This window comes from Sebastes umbrosus, chromosome 12, assembly GCF_015220745.1.
Source record: "Sebastes umbrosus isolate fSebUmb1 chromosome 12, fSebUmb1.pri, whole genome shotgun sequence".
NCBI classification, from domain to species: Eukaryota; Metazoa; Chordata; class Actinopteri; order Perciformes; family Sebastidae; genus Sebastes; species Sebastes umbrosus.
This window is the reverse complement of record NC_051280.1, coordinates 31,003,232-31,017,513: the sequence shown is the minus strand read 5'-3', so window position 1 is coordinate 31,017,513 and position 14,282 is coordinate 31,003,232. Positions and strand designations below refer to the sequence as shown.

At 41.3% G+C, this 14,282-nt stretch overlaps 2 protein-coding genes and 1 pseudogene across 2 annotated transcripts in view; all 3 read right to left on the bottom strand.

Moving 5' to 3' along the window:
- Positions 1–14,282, bottom strand: part of LOC119499264 (E3 ubiquitin/ISG15 ligase TRIM25-like) — a 36,791-nt gene that overhangs the window by 2,295 nt on the left and 20,214 nt on the right. The gene's annotated exons all lie outside the window — the stretch shown is intronic.
- Positions 4,381–7,232, bottom strand: LOC119498007 (E3 ubiquitin/ISG15 ligase TRIM25-like). Its single transcript, XM_037786473.1, is given in 2 exon segments — positions 4,381–4,830; positions 4,833–7,232. Coding segments are annotated over 2 exon segments (1,671 nt in total). The 5' UTR covers positions 6,217–7,232; the 3' UTR covers positions 4,381–4,543.
- Positions 9,947–11,499, bottom strand: LOC119498012 (annotated as a pseudogene).

The following is a 14,282-nucleotide window of genomic DNA, read 5'->3' as shown; positions in this document are numbered from 1 at the left end:
GAGAGCAGGAAGAGGAGGGAGGAGCTATCAGGTTCTGCTTCATTCCAGGAAGAGGAGCTGTTAGAGAGAGATACGTGTGGTTTGTTTATAATATAGAGATCATTTCTCAGTTCAAAACACCGGAGCCATAAGCTTTTAGGAGGTAAACTCTTCTTGGTACCTCTGGGTTTGGCGACAGCTCCTCAGTTTTCAGAATTGGCTCTTCTTTTTTTCTGAAATACTGTTTGATGATGCTGATACAGCAGATGAAGAATAAAAAATGAATCACTGCTGTTGAAGGAATGAAATCCCCAAATAGTTTTTACTTTTATGATAAAGTCCTTCAAATGATTGTGTAGAAAACAGGTTAAATCCAGAATATAATTTTGAGTAAAAAGTGTTTCTGTCAGCTTTCTGTATCTGCTCCACATGCTGCCTTCACTGGAACGGGACGTCAGAGGATCATCTCTAGAAACCTTCACCATCAAGATGTTTACTGTGACAAGTCAGGAAAATGAACGCTCTCTTCCTTGGTATTACCCGTGGAGGAAATTAAGAGTTTCTTCCTCTTGAAAGCATGAATTTCTCCCGAGGACACACGGTGAACGGCCTGTTATCGTCGTGGTTACACATTTACAAGAGGGATGTTCCGCTGCCGGACTTCCTGAGAACGCAACTTAGCGTCGAGCAACCAGCCACACACAACCCTCCTGATTTTCCCGGGAGACTCCCGTTTTTCATTGCTTTCTCCCGGTTTCCTCCCGGAGTCACAATTCTCCCGTATTTCTCCCAATTTATGTCAAATTTTCACATTTTTTTTTTCTTCTTTGCGTTATCTTTACCTGTTTCTGGAACTGAACAGTGTGTAAAGTCCCTACTGTTTCCACCCGGACGACAACAGAGTTACACCAACTGTCGTTTCTCAGGGGAAGAGAGCAGTCTATGCTGACGACACAGCTCAGTTTGAGCTCATGTTTAAGCTGAGCTCGCCACAGCGAGCAGCGCCTGAAGTTGAGCTTTGTTCAGTGCAGTGAAAAGCCGTCGCTGTTAGAAATAACGTGTTTCAGAGGTCAGTGGTGGCGTCGTCACGTTGTGTCTGAAAGGACCTTCGGTGAGTGAGAGAAGCCCGTTCCCTGCACTCATCCTCAGCTGGTCTTCTGACCACCCCCACCTCACATCTCAGCACCCATGGGTGCTAGGGCATTCAGCTGCAGGCTGCTGCTCCCAGGCTCTGGAACTCCCTCCATCCACACATCCAACAGTCTGACACTTTTACAACATTCAAGTTCACACCAGAGGGGCCAATTATTCAGTTTTCTTTCCTGGGAGTTAAAGGTCAAATTAAAAGTTTAACATAAAATGCAGTTGCAGTGAAGTTATTATTTTGTTATTTTCACTCTTATTAAAGTCTCCAGAATGCAGGAAACAAAGTCTATGAAATGCTAATTTTTCTGGGGGACGGACCCCCAGACCTCCCGATTTGGTTTAGAAATCCTCCCTTTTTTAAGGTCTCAAAGTTAGCAAGTATGTTTGTGATACCTAATTAAAGTCTGAATGTCAAATTTATAACTGTTGCAAAACTCATAAATATAAATTCCATTCTTATGCTTTTTTAATGATATAACACAATAATAATAATAATAATAATATAATGAGAATATGAATAAATAACAATCTATATAATAATAATAATAATAATAATAATAATAATAATGAACATTAATATTTAGGAAGACAATTAGCCTACATTTTATTTGATGGGGGGCGGTAAGGGACCTGGATAATGGATAGGGGGGCGCTAGCCCAAAAAAGGTTGAGAACCACTGAACTACAGGATTCTCACTATTATTGTAGATTTGTTCAAAAGAAAAAGCAGTAGGAAGAAATTCCCCAAACTTCCAGTTATCCAACAGCATTTTAAGCATGGGCTTTTGTTCTCTTTTCTTTGCTCAGATAATGAAATGAAGAAGCTCTTCCACCCCAACAGATATGTGTTTGAGGCTTTGGAGCTCTGAACAAACTGGAAAAGGAGAACACTACATAGACCTGACTCTTTCTATGTTGTTGTCTTTAGTCAAAGAGTGTTAAACTGAATCAGAAACCAGCATCTCTGCAGACACCAACGTCAAACAGAAACGAGTGTCAGAAACAACTTTATATACAGCTTTGCCAGACACACACACACACACACACACACACGAAGCATCCTATTGGATGATTGCATCCTGCAGTAATCAGGCCGTCATCTGTGTCAGCTGTAGCTCCACCTGTCTTCACTCTGGAAGTATTCAGTGCCGTCTGGTGATCCACCTCATTGTGGCTCTTGTAATTCATTTTACACCAAAATCCAAGAGATTTGATGAATACACACTTTTAATCAATCTCATGTATTACAACAAAACAAAATAAATGCACATAAAGACAGAGATGTAGAGTCCATGTGGCAAGAAGGTTTCGTTCATGTATCCAAAACAGTTTAAAAAGCCATAAATCCACAACAATTGTGTTTAAATCTGCATAATACTGTTTGAATAAAGAACAAACAATAGTCCCGTTTGTGTGCTCTCCAGGTTGCTCAGAGAATCACCAAAGCACCACAGCTGTGGTTACACAGAGGAGACAACAAGCCCATGGAAATAAAACTTTCTGATAATAATGATAGTCATTAATTAATTGATAAAATGTGACATGAATTGATATTTTGTGTTTTAATTTTATTTAATTTATTTACTTTTGTTTTGTATTACTTCCCTTATTTACAATATATGGACTTGTGATTGTGTTCAATAACTATGATAACAAAATCCTCAAGTCACAACTTTCCTTCAATGTTTTTTGTTGTTATAAAAGTTTTGAGCCGGCCTGGAAATAAGTTATGTTACCTTTTAGTTTTAAACTTTTTTTCCTTTTTTTTAACAGAGACTGACTCTAAACATGAACACTGGACTTTGTGGTGTTTCAGGAGGAAAACTGCCTCAGTTATTCTCTCATAGTCACATTTCCTCCATCAGCTTTGTATGATACCCTGGAAACAAGACAGGAAGAGAAGACTTAGTTCATTCTTGTTTATTGATTATAGAAACCTTCAGTTTGTTCACACATCCCATCAGTAAAGTCTGATAAATGACTCTTGTTACAATGATTTCACGTACAGATTCATTTTCATCCACACAATCAGTTTGTTTGAGCAGAATCTCAGCGATGTAACAGAGAATAATGATTTCCTTATTGATTATGATCATGATAATTACAGTTTCATTAAACATCTCAGTATCTCTTTTGTACGTTGATCTGGACGACAACATTTAGTCTGCCCAACAAATAAATGTGATTCTAGATATCTTTACAAAAAGTGGTGAGAACAGAATATCTATGATAAGAAATAAATCACTAGACCTTCCTTTAAGCCCCGTGCAGTGGAAGAGAAACAACAACACACACACACACACACATATATATACAAATATTCATCAAACATTTAGAGCACAGAGAAGTTTACATTTTCATGCAGAGAAATATCAGTTCAGGTGAACAAAGATCATCATGAGCAGTGAAACAGACACAGGAAGGAGCGCCACCTGAAGACACTCACACATTTACAGAACAACTCATGAGAAGATGTCAAAGCAAAGAGTGTAGAAGCAAAGAGACGCAACTCTGCTGCTTTTTTGACAACAGGCGCTGCCGCCATTTTGGACTGAAAACGCTTCTTAAATTCATAATATTTTATTGTTCAACACCGGCCGTTTTGGTAGAATGTGACAATAGAATAGAAATAATTTAGTTTTAGTTTTGTACGTCACTTTGTAGGCGGACGTTTTACTGGCGTCTGGTAGTCGCTTTCAGTCCAAAATGGCAGAAGCGTAGCTCTGCTGCTGGGCGCTGATGTTGCAATGGAACAAACAATTAACTTCACTTCTTGGTAATAAACGTGCTTTGGTCAAAGTAGAGCCCGTAATGTTTGATTGACAGCTGATCTCTGAGCAGTGAAGACATGAAAAGAAAAATCAGCTCTGCAGCAACAAGAGTTAAAAGTATTTCAGTTTTATATTAAAGCATGTGTATCAAAAGCATTCATCATATAAGTGATGTGTAACAATATATACATAGTTACAAAGTTGATGTCATCACTGACGTTGTTGCTGCTGTATTTATTCCTAGATGGAGTGTTAATGGAGCAGCTACAATGTTAGCATAGCCTGGCAGTGATCGATCCGAACTCCGTTCAGAAAACAAGCATTTAAAAAGTTGTTTGCTCGTCGTCTTACGGACAGACCTGACAAAGCATGAATTCGGTCTTTTTACCAATCAACATCATAATGTCGTTATTTCGGCATCATTTTTATCCGTTTTTTGCAATTAAATCACAGCACAGTCTGTTTATTTTGGGTTTATACCACAATAGCGACGTGTGGCTTGCTAATTTGCTTCTTGCTTGGTGTGAATGCACGGTAACACAATACGAAGCACAACGTAGCGTAACTTAAACAAACATAAACAACAGCACGATGTAATGATTCAATGAACCGCTGACACAATCCCCAGAAAACGTGAACACTTCTGTCTATTTCAGTTTACACAACTCAGCAGTGGTATCATAATCATAAAGCCTAAGTCCAGCATAGAGAGGCTCAGTGAATGTGGTCTGGACTCTGTGGAGGAGAGTCATGGTTTCAGAGACGCTGTAGAAGGACAGAATACCTGCACTGTGATCCAGGTACACACCTACTCTGGAGGACAGAGGACCTGAGACGGGGGTTTGGCCTTTGTTGTACCAAAATATATAACTCTTGTTGTCACATCTTAACGCCCAAGATTTGTCATTCCGTCCAAACCTACATTCATCCCCCCCCCTGCTCTCCTGATACTCTTGTAGGCGACTGCTACAGCAACTCCTCCCCCTCTCCTCTCCACCTCCCAGTAACAACGTCCAGTCAGACTCTCTCTACTCAGGACCTGATTAAATAGAGTGAATCTGTCTGGGTGACTAGAATAAGACTGTCGTACCGTCGTTGATGTTGCTTTTCTGTTCCCGTCAGATAATAACAGATGTGGGTATGCTGTGTTTGGATCCAGTGTGATTTCTCGTGAATATTGTAAGAATCCAGCTCTGGTCTTGGGCTCTCGTTGTGACAGTAAAACATCCACTTCAGTCACTGTCTGTGAGACGTTTGTCCATTTCTCTCTCAGAACGTCCTGTAGTTTATCTCTGACTTCTGACACAGCCGCTGTCACGTCCTCAAAGTAGCGCCGAGGACGGATATTGATGCTGGATGAGTGTGTAGATTCACTGAGTGGTGACAGTGAGGGGTAGTTGAGTAGAAACTGGTCGTGATCCTCTGTGTGTGACAGCAGCTTCAGCTCAGCGTCTCTCCTCTTCAGCTCAGTGATCTCCTGCTCCTGCTTCTCCTGAAGCTCTTTGACTCGACTCACTTCACTTTTCTGCTGGGATCTGACCTGCTGCTTCACATCACAGCTTCTTTTCTCCATGAGACGGATCAGCTCGGTGAAGATCTTCTCACTGTCCTCCACTGCTTTATCAGCAGAGCGATTGACAGCCTCCACCTCCTGTTGGAGCAGCTTCACATCTTTCTCTCTGTCCTGGATCGTCTGCTGGATGCTGAGTCGACTCACCTCCAGCTCTCTCTGCCTCTCGGTCCTTTCTGCTGCAGCTGAGACGGTGTCGTGGCCTTTATGTTCATCCAAAGAGCAGAGATAACAGATACACTGCTGATCAGTACGACAGAAAATCTTCATCACCTCATCGTGACGAGAGCAGATGTTCTCCTGGAGCTTCTTGGAGGGCTCCACCAGCTTGTGTTTCTTCAATTGAGCCACATCATAATGAGGCTGGAGGTGTTTCTCACAGTAAGAGGCCAGACACACCAGACAGGACTTGAAGGCTTTCAGTTTCCTCCCAGTGCAGACATCACAGGCCACATCTTCAGGTCCAGCATAGCAGTGATCAGCAGGAGCAGCTTGGAGTTCAGTCTTCTTCAGTTCCTCCACTAAATCTGCTAACATGGTGTTTTTCATCAGGACAGGCCTCGGTGTGAAGGTCTGCCTACACTGAGGGCAGCTGTAGATCATCTTCTCTTCTTCTTTGTCCCAGTGGGTTTTAATACAGTTCATGCAGTAGCTGTGTCCACAGGAAGTAGTCACCGGATCCTTCAGTAGATCCAGACAGATGGAACAAGAGAACCTTTCGTGGTCCAGCTGAACTCCTTTCTGCGCCATTTCACCTCTCAGTAGCAACGACTGTCTGAGTTTCACTTCCTGAGAACCGACACTAGTTTGAGCTCTGATCTAAACAGCATGTGTTTGTGCAGTGAATAGGGCCTGTCAGCTCTCACCATGTTGGTTACACCCTCCTTCAAACTGTAGATCTGAAGGGGAGGGAACAAGGAAATGAATGGACCGAGTGGAGCTGCTGTGTTTGAGAGCAGGAAGAGGAGGGAGGAGTTATCAGGCTCTGCTTCATTCCAGGAAGAGGAGCGGTTAGAGAGAGATACGTGTGGTTTGTTTATAATATAGAGATCATTTCTCAGTTCAAAACACCGGAGCCATAAGCTTTTAGGAGGTAAACTCTTCTTGGTACCTCTGGGTTTGGAGACAGCTCCTCAGTTTTCAGAATTGGCTCTTCTTTTTTCCTGAAATACTGTTTGATGATGCTGATACAGCAGATGAAGAATAAAAAATGAATCACTGCTGTTGAAGGAATCAAATCCCCAAATAGTTTTTACTTATGTGATAAAGTCCTTCAAATGATTGTGTAGAAAACAGGTTAAATCCAGAATATAATTTTGAGTAAAAAGTGTTTCTGTCAGCTTTCTGTATCTGCTCCACATGCTGCCTTCACTGGAACGGGACGTCAGAGGATCATCTCTAGAAACTTTCACCATCAAGGCGTTTACCGTGACAAGTCAGGAAAATGAACGCTCTCTTCCTTGGTATTACCCGTGGAGGAAATTAAGAGTTTCTTCCCCTTGAAAGCATGAATTTCTCCCGAGGACACACTGTGAACGGCATGTTATCGCCGTGGTTACACATTTACAAGAGGGATGTTCCGCTGCCGGACTTCCTGAGAACGCAACTTAGCGTCGAGCAACCAGCCACACACAACCCTCACGTTTTTCCCGGGAGACACGTTTTTCATTGCTTTCTCCCGGTTTCCTCCCGGAGTCACAATTCTCCCGTATTTCTCCCAATTTATGTAAAATTTTCACACTTTTTATTTTTCTTCTTTGCGTTATCTTTACCTGTTTCTGGAACTGAACAGTGTGTAAAGTCCCTACTGTTTCCACCCGGACGACAACAGAGCTACACCAACTGTCGTTTCTCAGCGGAAGAGAGCAGTCTATGCTGACGACACAGCTCAGTTTGAGCTCATGTTTAAGCTGAGCTCGCCACAGCGAGCAGCGCCTGAAGTTGGGCTTTGTTCAGTGCAGTGAAAAGCCGTCGCAGTTAGAAATAACGTGTTTCAGAGGTCAGTGGTGGCGTCGTCACGTTGTGTCTGAAAGGACCTTCGGTGAGTGAGAGAAGCCCGTTCCCTGCACTCATCCTCAGCTGGTCTTCTGACCACCCCCACCTCACATCTCAGCACCCATGGGTGCTAGGGCATTCAGCTGCAGGCTGCTGCTCCCAGGCTCTGGAACTCCCTCCATCCACACATCCGACAGTCTGACACTTTTACAACATCCAAGTTCACACCAGAGGGGCCAAATATTCAGTTTTCTTTCCTGGGAGTTAAAGGTCAAATTAAAAGTGTAACATAAAATGCAGTTGCAGTGAAGTTATTATTTTGTTATTTTCACTCTTATTAAAGTCTCCAGAATGCAGGAAACAAAGTCTATGAAACTCTAATTTTTCTGGGGGACGGACCCCCAGACCTCCCGATTTGGTTTAGAAATCCTCCCTTTTCTGGGGGTCTCAAAGTTAGCAAGTATGTTTGTGATACCTAATTAAAGTCTGAATGTCAAATTTATAACTGTTGCAAAACTCATAAATATAAATTCCATTCTTATGCTTTTTTAATGATATAACACAATAATAATAATAATAATAATATAATGAGAATATGAATAAATAACAATCTATATAATAATAATAATAATAATAATAATAATAATAATGAACATTAATATTTAGGAAGACAATTAGCCTACATTTTATTTGATGGGGGGCGGTAAGGGACCTGGATAATGGATAGGGGGGCGCTAGCCCAAAAAAGGTTGAGAACCACTGAACTACAGGATTCTCACTATTATTGTAGATTTGTTCAAAAGAAAAAGCAGTAGGAAGATATTCCCCAAACTTCCAGTTATCCAACAGCATTTTAAGCATGGGCTCTAGTCCTCTTTTCTTTGCTCAGATAATGAAATGAAGAAGCTCTTCCACCCCAACAGATATGTGTTTGAGGCTTTGGAGCTCTGAACAAACTGGAAAAGGAGAACACTACATAGACCTGACTCTTTCTATGTTGTTGTCTTTAGTCAAAGAGTGTTAAACTGAATCAGAAACCAGCATCTCTGCAGACACCAACGTCAAACAGAAACGAGTGTCAGAAACAACTTTATATACAGCTTTGCCAGACACACACACACACACACACACACACACACACACACACACGAAGCATCCTATTGGATGATTGCATCCTGCAGTAATCAGGCCGTCATCTGTGTCAGCTGTAGCTCCACCTGTCTTCACTCTGGAAGTATTCAGTGCCGTCTGGTGATCCACCTCATTGTGGCTCTTGTAATTCATTTTACACCAAAATCCAGAGATTTGATGAATACACACTTTTAATCAATCTCATGTATTACAACAAAACAAAATAAATGCACATAAAGAAAGAGATGTAGAGTCCATGTGGCAAGAAGGTTTCGTTCATGTATCCAAAACAGTTTAAAAAGCCATAAATCCACAACAATTGTGTTTAAATCTGCATAATACTGTTTGAATAAAGAACAAACAATAGTCCCGTTTGTGTGCTCTCCAGGTTGCTCAGACAATCACCAAAGCACCACAGCTGTGGTTACACAGAGGAGACAACAAGCCCATGGAAATAAAACTTTCTGAACACGGTGTAGAAACAAGTGTTGAGCGTATCGTCAGAGGAATAATACGAGCTGAAGTGGAAAAAAAGACCGTTCTTTTATCAGTATGTGGGGGAAAGAAGTTGGCATTTGTATTCAATATGTGGACTTGTGATTGTGTTCAATAACTATGATAACAAAATCCTCAGGTCACAACTTTCCTTCAATGTTTTTTGTTGTTATCAAAGTTTTGAGCCGGCCTGGAAATAAGTTATGTTACCTTTTATTTTTAATCTTTTTTTTTCTTTTTGTTAACAGAGACTGACTCTAAACATGAACACTGGACTTTGTGGTGTTTCAGGAGGAAAACTGCCTCAGTTATTCTCTCATAGTCACATTTCCTCCATCAGCTTTGTATGATACCCTGGAAACAAGACAGGAAGAGAAGACTTAGTTCATTCTTGTTTATTGATTATAGAAACCTTCAGTTTGTTCACACATCCCATCAGTAAAGTCTGTTAAATGACTCTTGTTACAATGATTTCACGTACAGATTCATTTTCATCCACACAATCAGTTTGTTTGAGCAGAATCTCAGCGATGTAACAGAGAATAATGATTTCCTTATTGATTATGATCATGATAATTACAGTTTCATTAAACATCTCAGTATCTCTTTTGTACGTCGATCTGGACGACAACATTTAGTCTGCCCAACAAATAAATGTGACTCTAGATATCTTTACAAAAAGTGGTGAGAACAGAATATCTACGATAAGAAATAAATCACTAGACCTTCCTTTAAGCCCCGTGCAGTGGAAGAGAAACAACAACAACACACACACACACACACATATATATACAAATATTCATCAAACATTTAGAGCACAGAGAAGTTTACATTTTCATGCAGAGAAATATCAGTTCAGGTGAACAAAGATCATCATGAGCAGTGAAACAGACACAGGAAGGAGCGCCACCTGAAGACACTCACACATTTACAGAACAACTCATGAGAAGATGTCAAAGCAAAGAGTGTAGAAGCAAAGAGACGCAACTCTGCTGCTTTTATGACGACAGCCGCCGCCACCATTTTGGACTGAAAACGCTTCTTATATTCATAATATTTTATTGTTCAACACCGGCCGTTTTTGTAGAATGTGACAATAGAATAGAAATAATTTAGTTTTTACTTTAGGACGTCACTTTGTAGCTTCTTGGTAATAAACGTTCTTTGGTCAAAGTAGAGCCCGTAATGTTTGATTGACAGCTGATCTCTGAGCAGTGAAGACATGAAAAGAAAAATCAGCTCTGCAGCAACAATGATGGACACCAGATAAGTTTAAGAGTTAAAACACAGAATTTAACCCTTAAATGGCTTCTGTCTATTTCAGTTTACACAACTCAGCAGTGGAATCATAACCTAAAAGCCCAAGTCCAGCATAGAGAGGCTCAGTGAATGTGGTCTGGACTCTGTGGAGGAGAGTCATGGTTTCAGAGACGCTGTAGAAGGACAGAATACCTGCACTGTGATCCAGGTACACTCCTATTCTGGAGGACAGAGGACCAGAGACGGGCGTTTTGATATTGTTGCACAAAAATAGATTTCTGTTTTGGTCACAACGTAACAACCAAGATTTGTCATTCCGTCCAAAGTAACATTCATTCCCCCCCCTGCTCTCCTGATACTCTTGTATGCGACTGCTACATAAACTCTCCCTCTCCACTCCACCTCCCAGTAACAACGTCCAGTCAGACTCTCTCTACTCAGGACCTGACAACATCTAGTGAATCTGTCTGGGTGACTAGAATAAGACTGTTGTTGTTTCACGTATGTTGCTTTTCTGTTCCCCTCAGATAATAACAGCTGTTTGTATGCTGTGTTTGGATCCAGTGTGATTTCACGTGAATATTGTAAGAATCCAGCTCTGGTCTTGGGCTCTGGTTGTGACAGTAAAACATCCACTTCAGTCACTGTCTGTGAGACGTTTGTCCATTTCTCTCTCAGAACGTCCTGTAGTTTATCTCTGACTTCTGACACACCCGCCGTCACGTCCTCAAAGTAGCTCAGAGGACGGATATTGATGCTGGATGAGTGTGTAGATTCACTGAGTGGTGACAGTGAGGGGTAGTCGAGTAGAAACTGGCCGTGATCCTCTGTGTGTGACAGCAGCTTCAGCTCAGCGTCTCTCCTCTTCAGCTCATTGATCTCCTGCTCCAGCTTCTCCTGAAGCTCTTTGACTCGACTTACTTCACATTTCTGCTGGGATCTGACCTGCTGCTTCACATCACAGCTTCTTTTCTCCATGAGACGGATCAGCTCGGTGAAGATCTTCTCACTGTCCTCCACTGCTTTATCAGCAGAGCGATTGACAGCCTCCACCTCCTGTTGGAGCAGCTTCACATCTTTCTCTCTGTCCTGGATCCTCTGCTGGATGTTGAGTCGACTCACCTCCAGCTCTCTCTGCCTCTCGGTCCTTTCTGCTGCAGCTGAGACGGTGTCGTGTCCTTTATGTTCATCCATTAAGCAGAGATAACAGATACACTGCTGATCAGTACGACAGAACATCTTCTTCACCTCGTGGTGAAGAGAGCAGATGTTCTCCTGAAGCTTCTTGGAGGGATCCACCAGCTTGTGTTTCTTTAACGGAGCTGAGTCATAATGAGGCTGGAGGTGTTTCTCACAGTAAGAGGACTTGAAGGCTTTCAGTTTCCTCCCAGTGCAGACATCACAGGCCACATCTTCAGGTCCAGCATAGCAGTGATCAGCAGGAGCAGCTTGGAGTCCAGTCTTCTTCAGTTTCTCCACTAAATCTGCTAACATGGTGTTTTTCATCAGGACAGGCCTCGGTGTGAAGGTCTGCCTACACTGAGGGCAGCTGTAGATCTTCTTCTCATCCTCTCCATCCCAGTGGGTTTTAATACAGTTCATGCAGTAGCTGTGTCCACAGGAAGTAGTCACTGGATCCTTCAGTAGATCCAGACAGATCGAACAAGAGATTGCTTCCTCGTCCAGCTGAACTCCTTTCTGCGCCATTTCACCTCTCAGTAGCAACGACTGTCTGAGTATCACTTCCTGAGAACCGACACTAGTTTGAGCTCTGATCTAATCATCATGTGTTATCTTGGTTACACCAACCTTTAAACTGTCGATCTGAAGGGGAGGGAACAAGGAAATAAATGGACCGATTGGAGTGGGTTGTGTTTGAGAGCAGGAAGAAGAGGGAGGAGTTATCAAGCTATGATTCATTCCAGGACGAGGAGCAGCACGACTGACTACGTCCCAAATCACATACTTTTGCTTTTTCCTTTTAGTACACTGCAGCTGTCCTTACAAAGTACGTACTGTTGCATGCAGCCGTTTACAGACAGACTAGTGACACATTACACACACTCCTGAGGCTGCAGTGATTGTTTTTTAGAAATCTCATAAGCCATTGTTTTACTGCTTAATTTTTCGTTTTACGTAAGAAAGTAGAGATAAGTAACCTAGGCAACTAGTGTAGTAATAATAATAATAATTTATATAACACTTGTCAAACTTAAGTACAAAGTTCTTTCCAGATTAAAAAATTTTACAGAATAAAAATTAAAACAATATAAAAATCTCATGTAATATTGGGGCAGCTAAACTGAAATATTCGTAACAATAGTGCGTTTTGTGATTAAAGTATCAAATTTGGCACAGATGTAGGTTTATATGTTACGAAAAGATATAGATATCGGGGCGCTGCCAATTTGCCAAATAGGCGCTAAATATTCCAAAATGTTGCAGAAAACTGATTTTATGACTCTTGATGATTTCCAAGGTGCGTTCAAGCTGATGAGATCAGATATCAGAAGATCACAGGCATGATGTTTTTTACCTCTTTATCTTTAAAGGTTACTTTTTAAATGCTTTTAACCTGAAAAAAACAGGAAAATCGAATAAAAGGAGCGTGGTCACTTCTGAATCAAACTTCACCCCATGCCTTCATGGTAGAATGACAACCAATAAAGCAGTAAAACTGACAGATAGCTTGAAAGCTGGATACATTTCTTGGTCACCAGTAACCTCTAATCACAGTTAAAGTGATACTGAACTTTGGTAGAACTTTGGGTTGTATTGCCAGCAGTAACACTGACAGAGATAACGCTGGGTAAAGTTCAGAGATTGCCGGTAACTTCTAGTCACAGGTGACATGAGAACTTCTTAGTTTGAGTCAGCACTTCAGGTTCATATGACAATGATTCATTTTTGCAATGGCCTTCAAATCTGAGCAAAGGAGCTGATATTTGTCCGATCTCTAACCTGTGACCAAGCTGACTTGGTTGAACTTATAAGGAAACTACGATCAGTCTCCTGTTGAAATACAGGGTTAAAGAGACACACAAGCTTATCCACCACAGCAAGGTGCCAACTCCAGTAGGATTCAGTTTTTCTTTTCTTTTTTTGATATGCAATAGCACTTTTTTATTTACATTTATTTTTTGGAGGGGGGTTGTGCCTCTATACATGGCTTTAAATACAGATCAATAAGATCACTTCCTGAACAGATTTCACCCTCAGCAGATGGATTTATTAATAGTTTAACTTTTGAAATCATGCTAAAATTACATAAACAAACCTCACCAGAGTCGGCTTGGAGGCGGACCGAGACACACCTTTTCAGGTAACCAAACGGGTTATGAGTGAAAGCAACCTTAGCGACCTGTTTCACTAGCAACAGGACTGAATGGAGAGAGAAAAGAAGCAGCGGAAGCAATTGATGATGATTTTCTCCTTTAGTTGGGCCGATATCACGGCTAGTGAGCAATACAACCCAAAGATCTACCAAAGTTCAGTATCACTTTAACTGTGATTAAAGGTTACTGGTGACTAAGAAATGTATCCAGCGTTATCTCTGTCAGTGTTACTGCTTTATTGGTTGTCATTCGATCATGAAGGCATGGGGGTGAAGTTTGACCCTGAAGTGATCATGCTCCTTTTATTTGATTTTCACGTTTTTCTCAGGTTAAAAGCTTTTAAAAAGTACCCTTAAAAAATAAAGAGGTAAATAAAATCATGCCTGTGATCTTCTGACATCTGATCTAATCAGCTTGAACGCACCTTGGAAATCATCAAGAGTCATAAAATCAGTTTTCTGCAGCATTTAGGAATATTTAGGGCCTATTTGGCAAATTGGCAGCGCCCCGATATCTACATCTTTTCATAACATATAAACCTACATCTGTGCCAAATTTAATTAATGATGCACGTTCAATCACATAGCAACAATACGGCCG